A 23,845-nucleotide genomic window follows, 5' to 3' on the forward strand; every position below is an offset into this window, starting at 1 on the left:
AAACAAATCTGCCGTCCTGGACGATGCCATTGACGGCGGATTGACCGTTATCGCAGGTCTCAGCCATAAACCTCCCCACCTCACGCGTCTGCCACTCCGGCGAGATATGCTCCCGCTCCGGCGGCTGCCGCCGCTCTCGTTCCCACTCCCGCGTGGCCCCACGCCGCGCCGTCTCTTCGCCACCGCGGCTTCCGCCTCCACCGCCGCCTCGCCGCTCCCATGGCCAGGGCTCCACGCCTGGCGCCGTGCCCCGCCCAGCGACCTCCGCACGTGGGGCCCGCACGGGCCCTGCGCCTCCCCGGACGCCGCCGACGAGTCCGGCTCGGAGGAAGCCAGCGCCGGCTCGTCGCTGGCCGAGATGGGCGCGCTCGTGCTGTCCACTGCCGACCCCCTCGCCAAGGCGCGGCTCACGCACGCCGCCTTCTCCCGGTTGGTCGCCGGGCTCCCCGTCGGCATGGCCGAAGCCCCTGACCACCCCGCCAGGCCTGACAAGCCCATCGTGGTAGATATGCTTTGCTCCCCAACCTCCTCGTTTACCTTACTCTCGCTTGTTCGTTGAGGCATTTCATCGAGCGGGTTCAGGGCCGCTCTCCTGTTGCTGATGCTCTTGTTTGCCGTAGGTGACACAGAAGGAGATCACCACGCACAAGCAGATGGGGGTGCCTCTCAACGCGTACATGCTCCACATGTTGGCGCACGTCGAGCTCAATGCGATCGACCTTGCCTGGGACACGGTCGTGCGATTCTCGCCGCTCCGGGACACGCTGGGAGATGGCTTCTTCGTGGATTTTGCGCGTGTGGCTGATGACGAAAGCCGGCATTTTCGATGGTATTCTCAGCGTCTTGCTGAGCTTGGGTTCAGGTGAGCAGCACAGCTAATGTGGCGTGGATTACTTATTCAGTTAATCGTATGAATATTTCTATTTACTTGAAGAAATTTATTTAGATAAAACACAACATATTGTTGTCAATTATAATTGTTATTTTTTCCTTTGGTACAGCTATGGTGATATGCCTGTTCACAATCTTCTGTGGAGGGAGTGTGCGAAATCCTCAAATGACGTTTCTGCACGATTGGCAGTGATACCGCTAGTTCAGGTTCCAGATCATTACCTATTTCTTCTGTAAAATACCTATTTCATTTCGAGATAGTAGGCTTCAGGTAGGGTACTTGCTGAAGAGCTTTGCCTTGTTGCAATTGATGAAATTGTTGATTATTAGAACTTTAATAGGAAGCTCGAGGCCTCGATGCTGGACCAAGGCTTGTCCAAAAGTTACTTGGTTTCGGGGATCATAGATCTGCAGATATCGTGACTAAAGTAGCACAGGAAGAGCTTGCTCATGTTTCTGTAGGTCTGCATTGGTTCCTAAAAGTATGCCAAATGATGGGTCGTGTCCCAGATGCAACTTTTAGAGGTTAGTTTGTCTCCTTATGACCCATTAAATTCAATTATGAAAATGTTGGTTCATGGAATCTTTAACATTGCAGACTTAATAAAGGAGCATGATGTGGTGCTGAAGGGTCCATTTAACTACCCAGCTCGTGATGAAGCTGGTATACCCCGAGAATGGTAAAGTTGTAATGCAGCTGCGATATTGACTTATTGAGGCCTGATTTTCTATTTCAGTGTCTGGTTTGTAATAGATTAACTACATGAATCCGTACAAATTCTAGTAAGATATTACTTGAATGACTTAAACTAGTCTCTGCATTCAGAAGTCGAGAAAACGTAAATGCTTTCTAATGACATTACAATGACAAATGAAGAATACTTTGTAGCTACATGACTACTAGTCTAAGAATATTTTGATGCTACATGAATAAGATGTTACTTTTTTATGTTATGCAGGTATCAAGAGAAGTTCAAACATGAAACGCCAAGTAAACTTTCGGAGGTGAGAGACTAATTTTATGCTTATCGCATACTAATGTTTTCGATGGACCTCTTACCGCGTACCTGTCACAGGTGCATGATAGATTAGCTTGTATAGTTGAGATGGAAAAGGAGAATTCAAGCTTGAATGGCTAGATCTCACCTGAAGAAAAGAGAGAATTGGAGGTACTTTACTAACAATTTAGTAACTGAATCTCCTTTCATTGGTTTATTTTTCACAGCAACAATCACAATTGCCTACACCTAGTCATTCCTGCAACTATACATAGTTAATTCGGCAACCTCTTGTTTATTTTTTGCACATCAGTTTTTTTTCTATTATACAATTTGTAGAAAGAAAACAAATGTTCAACATGAGTGCCAACATAACTCCTGTTAACAACATAATCCCAAACAACTTATTCTAAGTGTAAACTGTATATGCCAAATCCCAATCAAATTCTTGTTGACAGTTGGGTCCCACTTGCCGGCTGCCCACATGCCACGACACAGCAAGTCTATTAGGCAGCCTTGCATTGGGCCATAGTCATAACCTCATAAAAATCCTTGAAAATTCCAAGGTCTAAAATGTACCGAATGCTTCTTTGTTACTACCATAGTACCCAAATTTGGAGGGCAAAAAGGACTTGCGATGTGCCACAAACCAACTTCAAAGTAGTAGTACGTTTTCTTCTAAAGAAATACCCGAAACTGAAGTTGTCGTCAGCATTGGCCAATTATGGTTTGTTCGGCTCGTGTTAAATTTGTTCATTTAAATCTGAAGTATTGCATAACGCATCTGATTCCCTTTGTTATATTAAAGTATAAACGTGTTTCTGCTGTCAGGATGACTTCATGGAATGATAAAACCAGGTTGCATTAAAAATTTATCAGCGGAGGCTTGCAAATATTTTTGTTGCTGAACATCAGTTTCCGTTCTGAGTTCATATCGTTGATCAATAACATCGTTAACACCTATTTCTTGAATATCAGCTTTGCCAAATTGCTGCACGATAAGTGAAGCGCCAACCATTGGGACAACCAAAACAGTACTCCAGCCAACATGAATCAGCTCGAGCGTTGAGGCTTTGCCGCTGGGAGGCGGGAAAGTTTCTCCGAGGGAGATGCTAAGAGCGTCAAGTAAAAAACGGTGCCAACCTGCAAAAGTATATTGAATCATCAAGACTAATATGTAATGGGGTACCAAACATTTCAGCCTATGTAATGCACCTGCCAACGACAACGAGCGTCACTATCGGCCGTGACGGCTGGTTTTTACTTCCAGGAGGAGTAATCGTGCCCAGATGTCTGATCCTGTATCGTCCAGAATGCTTCTTCCATCCTAATCACCGCATTCCAGTACTATCCATAATCCAAAACTTCTCTCCTGCTCCGATTGCGTATTGTCATAGAGAAGTTATCAAAAACGGAAGAGATCAATCATAGAGTTTGGATTCAGGTAGTACTTCTTCCATCTCAATATAAATATAACCTACTGTAGATATAACATTTATATTGTGACGGAAAGAGCAGTTGCTAACCAGTGTACGTTTGCTCGGCAAATTCAAGAGTCTCATCTTTTCGCTTATGTTTATATTTACCAGCTAAAATTTGAATTTTTAATTTTAAATTTGGAGCCGATTTTAAGGTTATTTTATCAAAGTTTTTTAGCCTTTGCTTTTAGATCGCTAAGAATACATATATAAAAGTTTTATTCATAAATTACTTTTTATTTATAAATATACCATTTCGTTTGTTCTGCGAATAAGCAAAACAATGAGTCCGCAAATACGCGACGAACACTGAGGGTCTGTTTGGTTGCTACCCTGAGCACCAAGCCTGAGAAATTTGTATGCCTGAGAGGCATCCGAGATGCTCATGAAGCTTGCCTGGCTAGGCCGCCTGATGCTTTCCTTGTTTGGTTTGCCACTCCTGCCTGAGAGGAAAAACTGATGTTGGGCTTGAGATTATTACTGCTAATACTGATGTTAGAGCCAATATGGTTGGGCTTGAGAAATTGAGATGATTAGTGTAGATGCTAATTGCAGACACAAATCATAGAAGACAACTGAAATCCATGGGGGAAAAAATGGGGAAAAAAAGGAAAGAGAAGTAAGAAAGAAATCCCCAAATCCAAGCATGCACCAAATTAAATATTCCATGATTTCTCCTAGCCATGTAAAGCGATTCAATCAATGATATTTCTCTCAGACACACGCAGAGCACTTACTATCAACGAATCAAATGCTAGCAGCCATGGTGGCATCTTCTCGAGGCTGCAGATCTAGCAAGGCGGCCGGACTGCTTCGTGCGTGAAATCCTTTGAGACGACAGCATCGAGGGCTTAGCCCAGCGGCAGGGGGCGAGATGCTTTACGTAGCGGTGGGTTTAGCATGTTGGTGATGACTCACACGCCGGCGTCGGAGGCAAAAGCGGCGGCGGTGGGGGTCTTCGCGCGACGCCGCCGCCCGCTTTTTCTTAGCGATACTGCGCCTGGAGCTCAGGCGACCGATTTTGGTCGCCTGGCTCAGGCTAATGACATTACGTGTTTGCTCAGGCCAGGCAAGAGGAAAACAGACTCAGGGTGGCAACCAAACAGGAGGTAATCGAACTCAGGCTAGATCCAGGCCAGGCTAGTTTTGCTCAGGGTAGCAACCAAACAGCCCCTGAGTACGTGTGGGGGCCGGTGGCTCAACCGATCCTTCGCCTCCCCATTCCAACTCGTTCGGTGCGGGGCCAGCCTAACGCCACCGCGCCGCCACGCGTCCGCGCAGATATACATATACGGCCGTCAAACACTGGCGGCGTCGCACCGGTCAAACACTGGCGGCGTCGCACGGCAACTCCCACGACCGCCCGTTTGGCCCTAGCAACGGCTCGGATCTGCCCCTGGCGGATTATCTCAACCCCGGCCCCAAGTCTCCAACAACCGTTCTACACTTGGCGGCGGCAGAAGGGTGGGTCTGACGAGACGAGAGGCGTCGACTTCTCTCTCTCTGCCGGAAAGCGACTCCTCGAGACGCCGAGACAGCGTGGTGGTTTTCGTCGTCGTCGTCGTCGTCGGCTTCATATATCCCCTGGGATTCCGCTTCGGTTTCCACGCGCCAAAGCAAACGGGGCAAAGGGAATTGAAGTAGCAGCAGCAGTGAATTGAAGTAAGAAGACAACGGGATGTGCTGCTGCGGTGGCGACTGCCGGCCGATCGGGTGGCTGCTCGGCCTCCCCTTCGCGCTCCTCGCCGTCGTCGTCTCCTTCATTGGCGCCATCATCTGGATCGTCGGGTACGTACAACTCCCCGTCTCTCTCTCTCTCTCTCCCGTTTCGAGATTAATCCTGGATTGGATCGGTCGAGATGAGATGAGATGAATTCATTATTAACCCAATGTACGTGTGGTGCAGGCTGCCGATCTCGTGCATCTGCCCGTGCTGCCTGTGCGTGACCGTGCTGCTGGAGGTGGCGGTGGAGCTCGTCAAGGCGCCGCTCCATGTCATGACCTGGTTCACCTCCAAGATACCCTGCTGATCTGATCTCAGATCATCATCAGATCTTGCTGCTGCTACATATATACACTACTATCTCCGTTTGGTTGATTTAGTGTCGTGACAGAATTCCAGTTGGTAGGAAAATGTTTTTGTGCATGATTCCTTATGGATAGATCGATTATCTCTACTCGTTGGTTGGTTCTGAATTTGTGGAGAGATTGTCAGCGATTAATTGCATGCCCATCCCATAGACATTGAAGAGTTGTTGCTTCGTCTGTTTCGGTGTCTGTTTCGCTGTGTGTGTGACATGATGATTTCTGGATTAGTGCTTGTGGAATGCCGATGCCTGGTGTGTCTTCTGTGATGTTGATGTTGATTGGGACAACTTAATTGGATCATCCTGGTTGGCAGTTGCCTACAACATTCGGTGCAGACGTCGGAAGTTGTCGCTTCCGTGTTATAAGTTGCTTTGAAATTTTTTCAGTTACAATTAAAGTTTTTTTTAAAAAATATAGCCACACTTTCAATACAAAACAAAATGTTATCAAAATATATTCAACGTTGCATTTAATAAAACTAATTTGGTGTTAGAGATTGTGCTAAATATTTCTATCAAACTTAAAGAAGTTTGATTAGGAAAAAGAATAAAAAATAACTTATGATACGAAACGGAGGGAGTACTTCGGAAGAATTTGATCTGATCTTTCCAGTTGCTCTGTTGCATTCAAATTGGTGTTTCAGAGTTCCAATGTAATAGACTCAACAGATATAGCCAACATGGGCCAAATTTATGATATCACACATGGGCTCATGATGGGCTTAACCGGGTCCAATGTGGTGATTTTTCTCCCAAGATGGGCTTTAGGCATGATTGGGCTCGATGGCTGGATGGAACGATCGATCTGGCCTCTGGCCTCTGGGAGAGAATGCCCTGTTTTTAGGGGGAATAAGTTCATTTTAGGTCCCTCAATTTTGACGTGGCATGGCTTCTTTGACTAGGTCTTCATCTTATGTGGCATTGATGTAGCGTGTACGTGGCAATTGATCTAGAAAAATAATAAAACCCATAGAACCCACATGTCAGCTGCACACAAGTAATAAAAATGGTGGGGCCCATGTAGCCCCACATGTCAGCCTCACTAGTCTATTCTTCTCTCTCCCCTGGAGCGGGCGACGGGCGGGGCGTAGCGGCCGGCGTAGCCAAACAGCGAGCAGCGACTGGAGCAGGCCGGTGGGGCTAGGGATGGGCATTCTGTCTAACCGAAAAATTTGGTTCGGTTCTTCGGTTTTTTTGAAAATTCGGTCTTTAGGATCATAAGACCGATCGGTCTTCGAGAAAACTTAAGACCGAGTACTTCGGTCTTCGGTTAATTCGGTTCGATCTCGGTCGTAGACCGAACTCAGCACAAAAAAATTTAAGTACTCTTACAAGATTGATGAAAAAGCAAATCGGATGAAGGACTAAAATATGATGATGCAACAAGCAGCAAGTAGAGCATATTCATGGAAAAAAAATCAAATCAAGCAAATCAAATCCGGCCAGAAGGTCGAGATCCATCCATCTCTTCCTCGTCGCTACTCCCGCTGGCTACATCTCCCATCAGCCTCCTCCGTCATTGAGGCCCTCAGGTCGCTTGGGAGGGCAGAGAGGTGAGTAGGAGAGGGAAGGCGAAGTGGTTCTGTGATTGGGGGCGGACGCCGCAAAGAAATTGGCGAAAGAGCGGAAGTGGGGAGCGGGCGCTGCGCCGTGGGGGAGAGGGCGGCGACACGGCGTGAGGAGGAGAAGGCAGTAGCGGCGCCGCGTGTGCGAGATGGCGGAGAGGCGTGGTGCGAGGAGCGGAGGAGGAGAAAGCGGAGACACATGCGAGCGCTAGGAAAGTGCGGCGCATGTGGGGAGGATCGGTGGAGTGGGAAGGAGAGGTGGGGACAGGGTATGGAAAGTTAGGGTTTTCTTTAATGGGCTATTAGGCTGTATTGGGCTTTTACATTAATTCGGTCAGTTCGGTTATTTCAGTTAACCGAAGGAGATGACCGAAAAGACCATGTAAAATTCGGTTAGTTGCAACTGAGGACCGAATTTGTGACCGAAATTTTCGGTCTCGGTTAGTTCGGTTTGGTTTTTTTCTGCCCACCCCTAGGTGGGGCGAAGCATGTCGAGTGGAGCAAAGGAGTAGGTGGAGTGGCGGGGTGGAGCAGAGGGACAGGCGGAGCTGTAGCGGAACGGGGTGGCGGCATCATATAGGAAGTAACTCTAACAGAATATAAGTAACCTTGACGATATTAGAAGTAACTATACAACAAGGGAAAATAACTCTAATAAAATAATTACAGTAGTAAATACACTACTAGAGGGAAGTAATTTCACGGTATTACGAGTAATTCTGAAGTAATAGAAATACCTTTTCATGGTACTCTAAATGTAACTCTCTGGAAAAAAATAGAATTAACCATCTAGAAATACCGATACTGCTTTTTTAAGAATAAACATTAGAAGTAATTATGATTTGTGTAAGTTACTTTTAGAATCTATTAAATTTACTTTCGCAAATATCTAAGAAGTAAATTAGTCAAATTTAATAGAACTACTATTGGGAGTGCTGCGCGCTCCTATATTCCAAGCGCCAAACGTGTATCAGCCAGGCCCACCTCACCCCACTTTCCATCATCCCGCTCCCACCGTTATCAGAGTAAACGATTTACTTCGATAAAAACAACTTCTCTGGTTACGATCCCACTCCACGTCCTGTCATTCCACTCCTACCGTTATCGGAGTAAACGATTTACTTTGATAATAAAAACAACTTCCCTTTCGATCCCATCCCACATCCCGCATCGTGCTCCCACCATTATCAGAGTAACTTCTCTACTTCTGGTATATATTCTATTTTTCCCGTACCCAACCAACCACTCTCGCCCCCACTTCATTTTTTCCTTTTTTTTTGGGATATGAATCGATCCACCATTCCAGCCCATAGATCGGCAACGCACCATGGAGGAGGAGGACGACGATACCATGGCGGTGGCCGGCGAGCGGTGGCCGGCGACGCTTGAGGCGAAGGCACTGCTTCAGGCCTCGCTGCCGCAACATCCGTTTCAGATCGATGCTGAAGAGACGTCTGGCCCATGGCGAATGAGGTGAACGTCGTGGGGACGGTGAGTTCTCTCAGCAATTCCTAATGAGATTCTTGATTTCTTGCAAGAATTGTATACAATCTATGATTAATTAAATTCTTTATCATTCTTGATTCTATGCAGTCTGACTTCGATTGGGTTGAGCACTCATCTTGGCGTGCTTCTCTATTCTCCCTTGCATGGCGGAGATCCTGTTTGTGATGGTCAATTGATTTGGTAACATCGGCAAGAAACTGTGATTTGTTCCATCACCTCTGTCGTTACCTAGTTTATGACAGTGAGGCGGTGACAACAGCAATGACGACCTCCATCTTTGGCTCTGTCGCCAGATCCGGCTCCTACCTAGATCGCAGCGGCCAGACTTGGTGCTGCCTCGGCTCCAGCCTGCATCTCTGCCGCTTTGTCTTCTTGCTCTCTCTAGCAGGACAGAAACTCCATTCAGCCGTCACGAGGAACTGGCGATGGCGTGTATTGCTGTGTTTGTGTGTAAAATTTTTATTCTTGTGCTTTTACTATGATGTGCATGTAAAATCTTTATTTTTTGTCCCGTGATTTAGGATGGAGTGATTCAATGTATAAGTAAAAAATTTATTCACGCATTATTTGGGGGTAAACTAATTAGGCCCCAGTAACTCCCTCCTTATTTATTTTTCCTTTTTTTTCTTGCTTGATGCACTCATTATAAGAAATCATCAATCAAGGCTGGCAATAATGCAATTACTACAAGTTAATGCATCATCAATTTTCATTTACATCGACAATAATACGAATACTACAAGTTTTGATCAACCAATATTGTTCATAATCCAACTACTACAAGCACCATCAATTTTCATTTATGTCGACAGTAACTTGATTACCACAAGATTTCACCAAGCATGGTTGTTGTTAATCCAATTACTACAGGCACATGCACCATCAATTTTCATTTACATCGACAGTAATTCGATTGCTACAAGATTTGGTCTCAGTTTGTTGCACATCATATCGTAACTACTTCGATTGGAAACAGAGATAAACCAATTACAACGATTATTTTCAACCGACCACCGATTTACGGATCTGTAATTGATTTACCCCGAATTCAAATAGAACTAATCTACACAGATCGAACGTGGGCAACCGAACACAAGTTTTTGCGGACTCTGGGCGTGATGTGCGGTGCTAGGAACAATATTCCGCGCTCTAGCGCTTGGAATAGTGCTACCACAAATTTTAAAGTAATTTACATGTATGGTAAAAGTAGTTTTCATATATAAAGTAATTTACAACATTATTTTCTTTTCATCAGAATATTAAGGATTTGTTATAAAGATTTAATTACAACGAACACAATTATATAATTGGATTATAGATCGGATACGTAATTTGGAAGAAAAAAAATATTTGAAGCTTAGCTATTAAGGATATCTTTTCCTTACAGTTGCATGCTTGCATACTTTCAAAAGCGCGCTAGCGCGCTCGATTGACAGGGTACTAATTATGAAAATTACTGAGTCGCACATTCAAGGAATTACGAGAGCACGTATTGTGAGTGGCATCCAATTTTAATTCCTTTGTTATGATGCCAGTGCTTAAAGCGACTAATCAACACATTCTGAATTATAAATATGATGAAAGCAATCAGGATTGCAGTGGGGTTTCAGTAGTGAAATATGACTAGATTGTTAGCTCCATTAATTTGAGATAGGGTACGGATCGACTATACTAAACAATGGCTGTTTAGCAGAATTTAGGGGAGAAAAACTTGTTTTGTTGGTAACTGACTATCTATATTCCTTCTAGTAGTGTGCCAGTGTGATGGGTCAATATGGTAGGTGGCGAGTTCCTTCCCCTGACTGACATGCTTTGGATTTTCGTTTCTCTATCGTTGTTCAGATAAAAGATGGTTAATCACAAGAAGATTAATTAAGGACGGCTTAAATCATAAAGGGGATAAAACAAGCTATCTTGATGAACAACCTTAATGGCGAAACACCGAACCGGATCCACATTCTCCGGTTGTCACTTGCACTGTCTAAAACACAATAAATTCCTCAGATTCCATACAGAATATCTTAAATTCCTGTACTCTAAGGCTAAAAAACCTCAGAATTAAAAGTTGGAGAGACTAGTAGTGCCCCACACCATTAGTGTGGCTTTGATCAACAACAACTATCAACTATTTCTTGTAGTACCATCTTATCGTTATAACTTGTCACTTTGATCTTTTTAGTCGCCAAACCAATGCAAATTGGACCCTGCATATACAAAACAAGACCATACCGTTTTCTCCATTATAGATCAGGCGTTTGATACTTTGATTGCTCAAAATTGTGACTGATTGATTGATGCTATTTACTACTACGTGTTTGCTAATCGCTGCTACGTCGGCAAACTATATATCCATCCGAGAACATGCAATGGCCAGTTCACCACTATGCGCATGGTGACACTAGCTAGTGACAGTCTGACTGACACCGGCTAACTGCAGGTTTATCAGAGAAAATTAATTAATTAACAAGATGATCGATGTGGACTTGCACTGACAAAGAATCGCAAGTTTCCAAGGGCATCAAGATCGTGCGACAATGCAAAGCTTCGGATGCATATGCATATTTGTGAGACGACATGGATGTCAATATATAAAAGAAAGAACAGTCTCACCTAAGGCCAGCATGGTAGCATGATATGGTGGTGATTTCGCAGTCATGTTAATTGGTCTCATTCTCATATATGCATTTGCTCACAAGAGAGAGTGACATGAGCTATTTTGTGTTTCTACTATGCCGATGCATACAACTATGTAGTGAGATTTGTGACCATATTTATACTTTGTTCAAACCATGGATCAACACATATACCACTGTTGTTTGGATAGCAACCATAGGTAGCGATCAGAACGTAGGCTCGTTCGTTTTAGATGGTCGATGATGGGTGATAGATTATTCCAACTTTATAAAAGGGTACAAAACGAACAAATTAAATATTAACAACTTAGTACAAATAGATTTTAGAAAATATTCTAAGAAATTTCTATATAGAAAACTTTTTCAAAAGGCATACCGTTTAAAAGCCCTTAATCCGAGCCCGAAACATCAACTTTAATCAAATCCTCGTCAATAAGAATCAAAACCTTAAACCTTGCAGGGGCACCGACAGGCGGCTACCAATTTGCTCACTGCTCACATGTACTGCTAATTATGCAGACTCATCAACTAAGCAATCAGTAGTCAACAGTGAAACAATGACCCATCCATAATACAGTCCTAATTAAGGGATCAATTAGCACTTACCTTTCTCCATTCCTTACCTTTTAATGGTTATTTTCTTTGGATGAAATGACATTCGTGGGACTATACCGTAATATCTATCCGTTTCAAAATATAAGAGATTCCAGGATAGTTTAACTTGGATTTTTTGACTTGTAAAACGAGACAAGCAATTATCAAATAATTAATTAAGTATTGATTATAACTTAAAATTGATTTATTAGATTTTCAAAAGAAACTTGTATGTAGAAAGCTTTTAGACAAAACACACCGTTTATCAGTTTGGGAAGCAGCCTCACAGTAAACGAGGGATTTTTTTTTTCATCCCAAACTCACTTAGAGGTAGAAGTCAGCCTAGCTACCCAAAAAATATGAGATAGCTTGTATTTTAGGATGAAGATATACAACCTATATCTCTCAGTCTGTACTCTTTCACTCAAGGAAGTTGATCGATTCACCATTGTACTTCCTCCTGTTTTCAATATATAATGCCGTTGACTTTTATATGTTAGTTTGACCATTTGACTTACTCAAATAAATATGTAATTAAAATTTATTTTGTTGTGACTTAGTTTATGAGTGAATGTACTTTAAGCACAACTTACTTTTTTACATATTTACACAAAAAAATTATATACAAACAAATAATCAAATGCATGTCCAAAATTAATGGTGTCATCTATTAAAAGATAATTTTACTATCCTTGATAAGGTACCAGGAGGTATCACATCTTCTAGTGTAAAATATACCTCGAGGTACCAAAAAATTTAGTTACCTCGAGTTATTTTCTTAAGGGCTATAAAATTTTTCCAATTAAAAACTGTTGGGAGTAAAATTTAATCCTCATTTTGATCTTCCTAAGGGAGCAATTAAGCAATCATTACTTCCGTTTCAAAACATAAGCATTTTTCTAGTATTCGAATCTTGTTCTGCAATTAATATAAACATTTTTACCACTATTCACACTATTGTTTGTCCCATCAAACACTATATTTAAATTTCTTTCCATCCTACCCAATCACCCTCTCACGTCCAACCCTCCCTTATTTCTTATTTATTGAGGGATATCAAAGTGCTTTCTTTCAACCTTAGTCTTATGTAAATAACAAAGAAATGCTTCTATTTTGAAATGGAGGGAGTAATTACGGCGTACATTTCCCTCTCTCTCAATTGCACCTCATTTAATCCTCATTTTTCATCTTTTTGATACAAGAAAAATATTGTGCTACTAATAATAGCTCATTAACAACTTACTCTCGGTTTTATAATTCTTAACGTTTTGGACAATAATATGGTCTCTGAAATATATCTTTGACTATGTTATATTTTTACTTTTTTTTATAATAGAAGTTAGTGGTAGTTAAAGTTATAAAGTTTAATTTTAATCTGGTCTAAAACGTTAAAAATGATAGAAACAGAGAGAATATGTATCAGTCTGTACCCTTAATTAATTAACCGATCGACCAGACCAGACCAGACCAGAGTACCAAGAATAATGTCACAGACGAGCAGAACTCCAGAAAGGACAGCCTAACCGATCGATGGCCAAAGTGACGTACTCCTAGCCCTATATAAATGGCTACAAGCTAGGATACATTGCTGTGTGCAACCGAGCCTATTCACACCTCCAAGGAGCAAGGCACAAGGTTACAGACGTGTCACGTGCGCGCGCGCATCTCTCTGTCACGCACGCAACGTACTCACTTACGTGCTCAGCCATGGCGGCCAACAAGGCCGTCGTCGTCGTCGCCGCCGTCCTCCTCCTCCTCGCCGTCGTCGCCCGGCGAGCGTCGTCGCAGAGCTACAACGCGATATACAACTTCGGCGACTCCATCACCGACACCGGCAACCTCTGCACCGGCGGCTGCCCGTCGTGGCTCACCACCGGCCAGCCTCCCTACGGCAACACCTTCTTCGGCCGCCCCACCGGCCGCTGCACCAACGGCCGCGTCATCATCGACTTCCTAGGCACGCACGACGCATTTTCACCTCGGATCGATTCTGCACAGAATTTTCACTGCAAATTAAAAGATGATGAGCTTAATTTGTTCGCGCGCGCAGCTGATCGCTTCGGATTGCCGCTGCTCCCGCCGTCGAAGGCGAGCGGCGGCGACTTCAAGAAGGGCGCGAACATGGCCATCATCGGCGCCACCACCATGAACTTCGACTTCTTCCAGTCGCTCGGGTTGGGCAACAGCATCTGGAACAACGGCCCTCTCGACACCCAAATCCAGTGGTTCCAGCAGCTCTTGCCCTCCATCTGCGGCAACGGTAAATCAATGCTCAAATCAAATCATTTCTGTTTTCATTTTTTGGTTTTTTTGAGAGGGATTTTGTTCTTCCTGAACAATCGCAGATTGCAAGAGCTACCTGAGCAAGTCGCTGTTCATCGTGGGCGAGTTCGGGGGCAACGACTACAACGCCCCTCTCTTCGGCGGCAAGAGCATGGACGAGGTGAAAGGCTACGTGCCTCAGATCATCGCCAAGATCACAAGCGGCGTAGAGGTACAAAACCATCGCCGATCGATCGAAATTGGCAACAAGATTTTCTACAGATTTCTAAGCAATCAATACATCAATCACTACTGTTGTTGATGCAGACGCTGATCGGGCTGGGAGCGGTGGACATCGTGGTGCCGGGGGTGATGCCGATCGGGTGCTTCCCGCTGTACCTGACGCTGTACCAGAGCTCCAACTCCGACGACTACGACGGCAATGGCTGCCTCAAGAGCTACAACTCCCTCTCCGTCTACCACAACGGCCTGCTCAAGCAGGGGCTCGCCGGCGTCCAGGCCAAGTACCCGGCCATCCGCCTCATGTACGGCAACTTCTACGACCAGGTCACCCAGATGGTTCAGTCTCCCGGGAGTTTCGGTACGTCAGAACTTCAGATTCATGAAAAGTTATTTCCCCTTTTAATTAATTAGCTCTATAAACTTGGCATTGCAAACGATCAAAGCAGTATCAGGGTGAAACTAACAGTCGATTAATTAGCGAAAAGCCTGAAACTTTGAATCGTTCAGGACAGGCGGCTAAGATAGCTAGCACTGAATGATCCAAAATGTGAAATTGATGACTATGAGCACCGCTCCTGCGAGTAGATTGACACGCACTACTTGTGACGCCACCGGCTGCGTTCGGCAGCAGTAGATTTTGAGAGAAAATGACAATATGCCACTCCATTCGTTGGGTCTAGATGAAATGCCATCTACTAAAATACAAATGATAAAATACCACTCAATATGTTACCTTCAGGATATTTTGCCACTTTAGAAAATTTTAAGACCAAAATACCCTTTGCCTGTGAAGAGAGAGGAAGAAAGGGAACGGTTCTGCTTGCCAATGACGGAGGACGGCAGTGCTGACGGGAGGGAGGGGGACGGCGGTGATTGGTGGAGGAGGACGGCGGCGCTATCGGGATGGCTTCGCGCGCTCCGGCACCGCCCGCACATGGGCGTGCGGCACCGCCGTCCTCCTCCCCTGTCGTCGTCCGCCCTTGCGCACTCACCACCCGCCGACGGTGAGCACGGAGCCACGGATGCCGCCCAACTTGACCTTCTTCGCGCTGCCCTCTTCTTTCTTCCTCTTTCTCCACAGCCAAGGGTATTTTAGTATTAAAATCCCTTAAAGTGGCAAAATATTTTGAAGGTAATCTATTGAGTGGCATTTTAACCTTTGCATTATAGTGGGTGTCATTTCGTCTAAACCCAATGAATGGAGTGGCGTATTGTCCTTTTTCTCTTTTTTCACACCCACGTTTCTCGAAAGGTTAAAATGTTGTTTTTGAAAAAGAACTTATCTACATAGAAGTTACTTTAAAAATATATATATTGATTTATTTTTCAGGCTAAAAATAATTTATACTTAATTATTGATGATGCGCTAATGGCTCAACTCAATGTACACATTTTCTCAATTTTCTCCTTTTCACCTCCTCTCAAACGTAGCAGACACAACACCAGTGTAGTAGTAGCACACATCACTCTCCTGTATAAGACAAATGCAGCTGGGCTCAGCGAGGCTGCAATCGTCTCAGGCTCTCAGCCATGACGTGATCAGGTTTGGATGGCATCCTGGGTGATCAGGTTCAGGCCACGAGATGGGGTACAGATCCAGTGATCCTCCCGGTATAAGAACACTTGCAGTGGGCACATTGTTCGTCTGAAAGGTCTAGCCCAACTAACCGGAAATCCGGAATAACAAACACACTCATTACGCACTAGCTGCGTGTACCTGAACATGACACAATTGACACGGACATTTGCACATAATGCAACACATGACCTTCTTAATTGCCAGGCAAATGTTCAGATTGATTGGCCAGATATGTATCTCTCTGTACCATGATAGCAAAAAGAACTTGCATTCTAACGTTCAGTACCTGCCTGAACACTGTAGCCACATTATTAAGGACTAGTAATGTACTGATATTATGTATGGTTTGTAATGTTTTTGCAGGGCTACAATATGGCCTGAAAGTGTGCTGCGGCGCCGGTGGGCAAGGCTCCTACAACTACAATAACAAGGCGAGGTGTGGCATGTCAGGGGCAAGTGCCTGTGGAGACCCGGAGAATTACTTGGTCTGGGATGGCATTCACCTCACCGAGGCTGCCTACCGTTCGATCGCGGATGGATGGCTCAGCGGGCCATACTGTAGCCCAGCTATTCTGCACTGAGCTGCAGCCTGCAGCTGGGCTATTTTCATGTTCGTAATAAATTAATACTACTGTATCACAGTATATGTTGTTATATATGGCAGGGGATACTCTGGAAAATAATGCTAGGGTCTAGGGAAATGGAATGGAAATATGGGAGCCACTGGTGGTTTGAATCTCATTACATGATTACTCATGTATGCATTTTCGAGCACTGCCAATGTATTTTTACTCCAAAATTCAATACATTTCCACTAATGTTGCCAAATGCATTATCAAAAAAAAGAAGAAAATCTTGTCCCCAACTTCCTGCTAAAAAGGAGTGCAAAACGCCAGGTGGGCCGTCTCGTGAAGGCGAGCCTGCAATTTTCTCTCGGAATAAGTTCACTTTGGGTCCCTCTATTTGTCGCCCATTCTGAATTTCGTTCCCTGATCGCAAAACTAGGTACGACATGTCCCCCAACTTACGGAACCGTTTAAATAAGGTCCCTCGGCAATATTTAACTCTGGTTTTGGCTGAGGTGGCGCCTACGTGGCTAATTTGACTCGGTCTTAATCTGACGTGGCAATTCGATCCGAAAAATAATAAAACCTATGGGACCCATATGTCAGTTTCACACACACAATAATAAAAAAATGGTTGGGCCCACGTGGACCCCACCTGTAATCCTCACTAGTCACTACCCCTTCTGACTATCCCCTCTCTCTCCTCTCTCTCCCTCTTCTCTCTCCAGCCGAAGCGCCGGGGCGGAGTGGTGGCGGCGGTGGAGCGGCGGGGAGGAGTGGTGGCGGCCGGAGCGGGACGGGGAAGGAGCAGCAGCGACCGAAGTGCGGCGGGCAAGGAGTGGCGGCGGCCGGAGTGGGGCGAGGAGGAGCGGGCTGGGCACCCGGCGGTGACGGCCCCCACACCCACAACCTCCCTCGCCGGCGTGGCGATCCATGGGTCCCCCGCTGCCGCGTTGCGGAGCCAGAGCACAGCGGCGTGTTGGGGACGAAGGGGCACGTGATAGTGCCGTTCGGGTGGAAGAAGGGGAAGGGGAAGCTCCTCTCTCCGGCGGGTGGCCGCTGACGAGCTTGGTGGCTGTGGAGAAGAGAGGAGCGACGACGAGGTTGTATTCTCCTCTCTCCCCTCCCTCTTTCTCCAGATCCGTGCACTGCTCCGCTGCTGCCGGTGGCGCCGACGAGAGTGAGGAGGCTGGTTACGGCGAAGGGCGTGCGCCGCTCCCTTTCCCACCGGCACCACCGCGTGCCGCTCCCTCTCCAGCACGCCTGAGAGAGGAGAGGGGAGAGAGATGAAGAAAGGGGAGAGAGGAGGAAGAAGGGGAGGAGTGAGGATGACATGTGGAGCACACGTGGGTCCCACCATTTTTTTATTAATTATGTGTGAAACTGACATGTGGGTCCCACGGGGTTTATTATTTTTCTTAGATCAAATTGCCACGTAAGTGCCACGTCTGTGCCACGTCAGATGAAGACCGAGTCAAATTAGCCACGTAGGCGCCACCTCAGCCAAAACAGCTATCAAAACTGTGGAGGGATCTCGTTTGCCCGGTTTTCATAAGTTGGGGGACGGGTCGTACCCGGTTTTGTGGTTCAGGGACGAAAATCAGACTGGACGACAACTAGAGGGACCTAAAGTGAACTTATTCCTTTTCTCTTCCATTTATATGGGCCCATTTTATAGGTTTTATGGGCCTTTGCCTTACACACCACGAGCCCGCGATATTTAACTATTTGCCACTTTTAGATGTGGCAATTAACTATTTGCCACTGGACCCACATGTTATAGACACGTGGACCCACATGTCATTGATATAGGAGTGGCAAATAGTTAAATGCCAAATCTAAAAGTGTCAAATAATTAAATGCCCTGGACCACTAGTAATGGGCCTGATTTTGCAGCTTTGCAAGCCATAACTTGGGCCTAACTGACACGATTGAGCCCAACCAAGACATGCAATTCCACCCAAACGGCCCATGAATCCGCAATCCAGATGAACAACAGAAGCAGAACAAAGCAATTGAGTCGACGACAAATCCTGTACAGTATTGCCCTCTAACTTTATAAGTGATTAACATGTGAGAGATGACAGGGTCTCCCTCCCATGTTCTATCTAAACCAGATTACTCAAAGGGGATAAGACAAGAAGAGCCTTGGCTGAACTGTTGCTTGCCGAGCACTCGTCCCGTTGTCCGTCGCCTGCAGCGATGAACAAACTGCACACCGCTGTTGCAACTTGAGACGACGACGAACACCGCCCGAACGAATTGCAGGAAACCCGGCCATCACATGGAAGCTGATGCACAAACACCGGTCAACTGTTTTGGACAACATCCTGTTGCTAACCAGCTGCCATGTTCGATTAGTTCTCTGCATTGCCTGTCATTACCTGCTCCGTTTGGAAACTTCGGGTTCAGATTATTTGACCTGATCGTTCATGCGTTGTCCTGTCCTCACGGTCACTGATGATGTTGATTTCTTCAGCTTAGTTTCAACGTGGAGGAGCAATTAGGTGATTAACTCATCAGTTGGATTTTAGTTGCCGTAAAAAGTCATGGCTTTGAAGGACAGGATGGAATTCACTCGGAATTTGTCACCAGCATTTATTCAAGTAAAGTATGGCTGCTATCTATTGTTTGGTAAAAACCAACATCTGTGATTTATATACTACTACTTCTTAGAGGTTGTGTTAATGAAAATCCATTATCTAAAAAAACTTCTTCTAAAATATTTGACCTAAATAATCTAGATTGAGACTTGGTAGCTACATAACCCTGAAAATAAATTAGAAATTGGATCACTCAGTTTTTCTATGTTCTTACTAACTGCTTCCTAAAATATCTAGCTCTTCAAAAGATTCTTGTAGGAGAAATTAGCATTTTGTACTGCAGAACTGAAGATTGCAGAGAATAATATTGAAGCTGTTCCGACAAAAACGATCAAAACTTCATAAATACTTCTATTAGGGCTGTTTTTTTTTTTTCCATAATGGAATGGAATATAAGAGTACATACACTACCTGAGCTCCTAAATCTGTGTTTTTTCAAACAAGATTCAGCATATAAATTTCATTAAAAAATAATTTAAATCTATTTTTAACCTTATACTCCCTCTGTTTCAGGTTATAAGTCATTTTGACTTTGGTCAAAGTCAAACCGCTTCAAGTTTGACCAAACTTGTAGAAAAAAGTAGTAACATTTTTGAACCAAAGACAAATTTATTATGAAAATATATTCAACTATTGATTTAATGAAACTAATTTGGTATTTTAAATATTACTATATTTATCTATAAACTTTGTTAAACTTAAAGTAATTTGACTTTGTTAAAAGTCAAAACGAGTTATAATCTGAAACGAATGGAGTAATAGTTAATCCAGTTCTGTGTACCACTGAATAATTTGATCTATTCAGCTATTTAGCATTTCATTTTTTTCCCATTTAGCCCAAAAGAACGCATTGCTTTCTGAAAGAAAAAAAAAGATAAATAATTGAACGAGATGAAAAAAAAAAAGAGGACAAAAGTTCCATGTCTGGTCCTGAACATTTTTTCTGCAGAAAGTCCGTAGGGACGTCAAGAACGCAACTATATAGCGACAAGATCGATTCTTGCGGTTGGTGTTTGTGTTTGCCGCCAGCCGTCGAAGCCTCCCTTCGATTCTTCTCCTGACAGCGACAGAGGAAGCACATCGATCGCGGCAACAATTAACTACAGTTCCTTCAATTGGCGTGGTCCAATGATCAGGCCATTGGATCGAATAGCAGCAGTTTCTGCAGAAATTTGCTTCTTTGTTCTCTTGTGCTGTTACTGTCTGGTTCAGTGGCCACTGATGCTGAAGCTTCACCGCGCCAGTGTTATCAACTTATGATTCAGATGTCAGAACCAAACAGATTACCGCCGCATCAGTTGTTGTCAGTGATTAGAAAAACGGTTTTAGACCTTTTGCTTACAGGTAACTAAGCTAGGTGTTAACACAGACATACACATTCTCTCTCTCTCTCTCTCTCTCTCTCTCTGAGAAATGCTTTATAGTTTGCAGGTAATTAAGCTTGGTATTACTGTACCTATCTATCTTTCTGTGTCAGCTTTCAGTTTACAAATTTCGTAAATTAATCAACAACTTGACGTATCCAACTTAGCTTGCACCATCTGCTACTTTGTAGTCTGCACAAGTAATGTCATACACTCACACGCAACTTTGAACAGTTCGTGAGGTTGATTCCCCAACTACTCTCAGACTAATTCTGCAGCCAAGTCGATCATGCGTGGATCAATCATGCAAATAAACTGTACTTAAGACAGCCAAATTAAAGCAAGACGAGGTCATCACTTGACCTGTACACACTCGCTACGTATTCATCGATCAATCGATATACACATGCAGCTTGACTAATTGTTATATGATTATAATTCGATATGTTAAACTCCTACTTCGTACCTACCACTAACCGATCGCTGGCAACTACCCCCACTAATTGAACTAGTTAATTTATAATCCATCGTTAAAAAATAAGCTAATAGTAGACTTGTAGTTATACACATCGAATGAGCGAGTATAGCGAAGCTCTAGGATCCTGCAGGAATCTTCCCGCTTAATTAGCTGGAGTAGCCTTCGCTGCATCGATCTTTCCAAGTACGTTTCACTATATATTCCATCCTGTACTGTGTACTGGACTAGCAAGTGACGAGTGCATTAATCATGAACGGATCATCTAGCTAAGCTACACTCCGAGATACTCGTGAGGTAGTAGACATAGCCACGGGAACACGTATCGCTATTTGTTGATGTTGGCAGCTGGTGTATGAAAGTGACTAATTATTGAGAGAATGCAGGCCTGTTCATGTAGCTCCAGCTCCAGTTTTGCTTCATCTGTATATACTGTAGTAGTACAGAAATATGATATGATAGTTACACTAGTTTCCATCCATCATGAATGATGCATCATTTGGCTCATAGCACGTTCTGAATCATATGTATTTTGGTCTTTCCAAAGTGGCTCTCTTCAGACAAACGCATGCAGAAGTGAAGAATGTTAATTCAGAGCTACTAGCTCCGGCCTGCACGTGCAGCAATGCGGAGGAAGCTAAGAACAGAAGGCCAGAAGCCAGAAGGTACACACATATACAAGTCAAACAAGTGAAGGAATAATCGAATTGAACTCAGGGTCAGAACAACTTAGCATGCACGCACACTACTTGGGTTTCAGTTACAGAGTTTCAGAGATTTTTAACCCCCCCTTGTTGCTGGCTTGCTGCAGCTAGTAGCTTGCATCATATGGCCAGCTCGATCGAACGGGACGTCATTGCCCGTGTGACAGGAACGGCTCAACCACCGGTGGAAAATATACCGACGCACTGATGCATCCTCTCCTTCCATTGGCTTCCACGCATGTGACGCAGAATTTCTGAATCTGAATTTCTGAACATGTTCTTCGCGAACCATACGTTAGCCGGGCCATTCAACTTGCATATTTGCAGAGATGAGAAATGCCACTTGGCGATGTGTACTGGTGGTAGACACTAGACATCGAGAGGGAGATGCGAGTATCCACCAGTGAAAAAGGGAAGAATCTTTCGATGCAACATGTTTTGTAACTTTGTTTCGAGTGAGATATCTTATGGATGAGCAGCTAGCTAGCAGACAGATTATTATTATTCAGAGATATATATGGTAAAGCCAGCAAACCCCCATGCCGGGTTCCATGATTTGATATCTTGATTGATTTAATTAGCCAGCATCGATCGATCGATAGAAAAGAAGAAGAAGGAGAAGAAAAAACTAGATCCCAGCAACTCCCCAGGGTCAACTCTTCGTGACAATAATTCTCTGCATGTTCTTCTAGCAACGCCTGGAGCAAGTACAGTAGATTCTTATACATGTTCTTGTAGTAGATTCCTACATGTGTGTTCATCGGCTTATGTATGCACGTACACCGTATATAACTAGTATTCCACTACTCTGTATTCGGGTTTGGTTAATTTTTCGTGAACGCGCAAAATTATTGTACGTTAATATATTAAGAAGAAAGTGGAGTTTTAGTTACTCAACGCAACAGACCAAACCGGCCATTACCGGGTTACAAGGAAAAGGACTGTGAGGGGCAAAAAAGGAAAAATAAAAAACTGAAGCTGCTGGTCCTATATAGAGGGAGAGAGGTGGTGGAGGAACCTCCTATCCTCCCAACAGGTCCCCAAACGAAACGGCACTAACTAGAGACCAGAGACGGTCCTCCTAAAGGACGGACCCTAGAACCACAGAGACAGATGAAAGGGATGAATCGAAAACCCTAGCGTCCGCTCCTTCCACAGCTACCAGGATACCAGGAGGACCAAAGTCAAAGCCCTTGCAAAGATGCTCTGGCGGGCAGGCCCTAGCAGACGACCACCAAACCTAAAGAGAGCAGCCACGGGAAGGAATGAGCCCAGACCAGCCAGGGGGAGACAGGATGTGGTGCCAGACTTGGCCAGCGAACACATCGTCGAGAAGGATGTGGTTCGCCGTTTCAAGCTCCTGAGCGCAAAAGGAACATGCCGAGTGGTTGTCGATGCCGCACTTTTGTGGAAGATCTGCCATTCAGCAACGCTGCTGGAACACAAACCAAAGGAAATGCTTACACTTGGCAGGGCTCTTAGCCTGCCAAATCAGGTCGGCGCAAGGAAAGGAGTGCTACTCCAGGAAGAAAGCATGGTAAGCTGAGCGGTTGAGTAGCACTGATCGCCTATCCAACGCCAGACAAGACGGTCCTCAGTGCCCGGAGAGAGCTGGATAGGAAGCACTGCATCCCAGACCAACAAGAATTGAGAGATGACAGGGACCGTGAGGGCACCACGGATGTCCCTCACCAAGGAGTTGTCAGCAAGGGCGGAGGCTACTGTGCGTGTTGCTCGGAGATGCGGGGGCACTGCAAGGAAGAGGTCCGAAACTAGGGAGGCCACCGAAAATGACCCTGAATCCACTGGTCCGACCAGAAGAGGGTCAAAGTACCGTCCCACGGCACAAGGAAGGTGGAAGCCACGGATATGCCGGAGACGCTCCTCTCCAGGGGGGCCTTGAGGTCAGGCCCGATAGGGGTGGCGGGAGCGCTGAAGCCAGAGCCAATGTAGGCGAAGGGCGAAGCTTGCCATCCCCAGGACACGAGGCATCGTCCACCATGAACCGAGTCCATATCCGTCCATAGGAAGGCACGACGTTTCTTATCAATGGCCTTGATGACCCAGCTCGGCAGCCTGATCTCCATCGACACATGGATCGGAATAAATGAGAGTACGAACTAGATAAGCATAGAGCGACCGATTAATTAAGGTGGTGTGCCGACCCTTCCAGGGAGGGAGACGATGGGAGACCTTATCCACCAAATGTAGCTTGGGTGCTTTCAGAAGCTTGCGGACCGACAGCGGGATGCCAAGATAGGTGCAAGGGGACTTAGAGATAGAGCATGGGAAGGTGC

The 23,845-nt window shown here is 44.9% G+C and overlaps 3 protein-coding genes across 3 annotated transcripts; all 3 read left to right on the forward strand.

The window, feature by feature from the left end:
* Nucleotides 1-6: 6 nt before the first annotated feature.
* Nucleotides 7-3,158, forward strand: LOC127773430 (uncharacterized). The gene is made up of 8 exons (XM_052299492.1): nucleotides 7-502; nucleotides 621-862; nucleotides 1,002-1,098; nucleotides 1,233-1,416; nucleotides 1,490-1,571; nucleotides 1,851-1,896; nucleotides 1,968-2,060; nucleotides 2,868-3,158. Exons 1-7 carry the CDS (start codon nucleotides 107-109, stop codon nucleotides 2,028-2,030), a joined length of 1,110 nt encoding a protein of 369 aa, XP_052155452.1. The 5' UTR covers nucleotides 7-106; the 3' UTR covers nucleotides 2,031-2,060; nucleotides 2,868-3,158.
* A 1,646-nt stretch (nucleotides 3,159-4,804) lies between these two features.
* LOC127773440 (signaling peptide TAXIMIN 1) lies at nucleotides 4,805-5,782 on the forward strand. The gene is made up of 2 exons (XM_052299499.1): nucleotides 4,805-5,155; nucleotides 5,274-5,782. Exons 1-2 carry the CDS (start codon nucleotides 5,046-5,048, stop codon nucleotides 5,395-5,397), a joined length of 234 nt encoding a protein of 77 aa, XP_052155459.1. The 5' UTR covers nucleotides 4,805-5,045; the 3' UTR covers nucleotides 5,398-5,782.
* A 7,544-nt stretch (nucleotides 5,783-13,326) lies between these two features.
* Nucleotides 13,327-16,664, forward strand: LOC127782741 (GDSL esterase/lipase At5g45910-like). The gene is made up of 5 exons (XM_052310012.1): nucleotides 13,327-13,709; nucleotides 13,803-14,012; nucleotides 14,098-14,246; nucleotides 14,342-14,615; nucleotides 16,200-16,664. The coding sequence occupies exons 1-5, from the start codon at nucleotides 13,460-13,462 to the stop codon at nucleotides 16,415-16,417; spliced, it is 1,101 nt and encodes a 366-aa protein (XP_052165972.1). The 5' UTR covers nucleotides 13,327-13,459; the 3' UTR covers nucleotides 16,418-16,664.
* Nucleotides 16,665-23,845: the final 7,181 nt, after the last annotated feature.

Source organism: Oryza glaberrima, chromosome 1 (assembly GCF_000147395.1).
Source record: "Oryza glaberrima chromosome 1, OglaRS2, whole genome shotgun sequence".
In the NCBI taxonomy this organism is placed as follows: Eukaryota; Viridiplantae; Streptophyta; class Magnoliopsida; order Poales; family Poaceae; genus Oryza; species Oryza glaberrima.

Coding starts and splice junctions, on each gene's coding strand:
- LOC127782741 (XM_052310012.1), top strand. CDS start 13,460: ATGGCGGCCAACAAGGCCGTCGTCGTCGTCGCCGCCGTCCTCCTCCTC. Junction 13,710..13,802: donor CGTCATCATCGACTTCCTAG/GCACGCACGACG, acceptor TCGCGCGCGCAG/CTGATCGCTTCGGATTGCCG. Junction 14,616..16,199: donor TCAGTCTCCCGGGAGTTTCG/GTACGTCAGAAC, acceptor ATGTTTTTGCAG/GGCTACAATATGGCCTGAAA.
- LOC127773440 (XM_052299499.1), top strand. CDS start 5,046: ATGTGCTGCTGCGGTGGCGACTGCCGGCCGATCGGGTGGCTGCTCGGC. Junction 5,156..5,273: donor GCCATCATCTGGATCGTCGG/GTACGTACAACT, acceptor CGTGTGGTGCAG/GCTGCCGATCTCGTGCATCT.
- LOC127773430 (XM_052299492.1), top strand. CDS start 107: ATGCTCCCGCTCCGGCGGCTGCCGCCGCTCTCGTTCCCACTCCCGCGT. Junction 1,417..1,489: donor CCCAGATGCAACTTTTAGAG/GTTAGTTTGTCT, acceptor TTAACATTGCAG/ACTTAATAAAGGAGCATGAT. Junction 1,897..1,967: donor CGCCAAGTAAACTTTCGGAG/GTGAGAGACTAA, acceptor TACCTGTCACAG/GTGCATGATAGATTAGCTTG.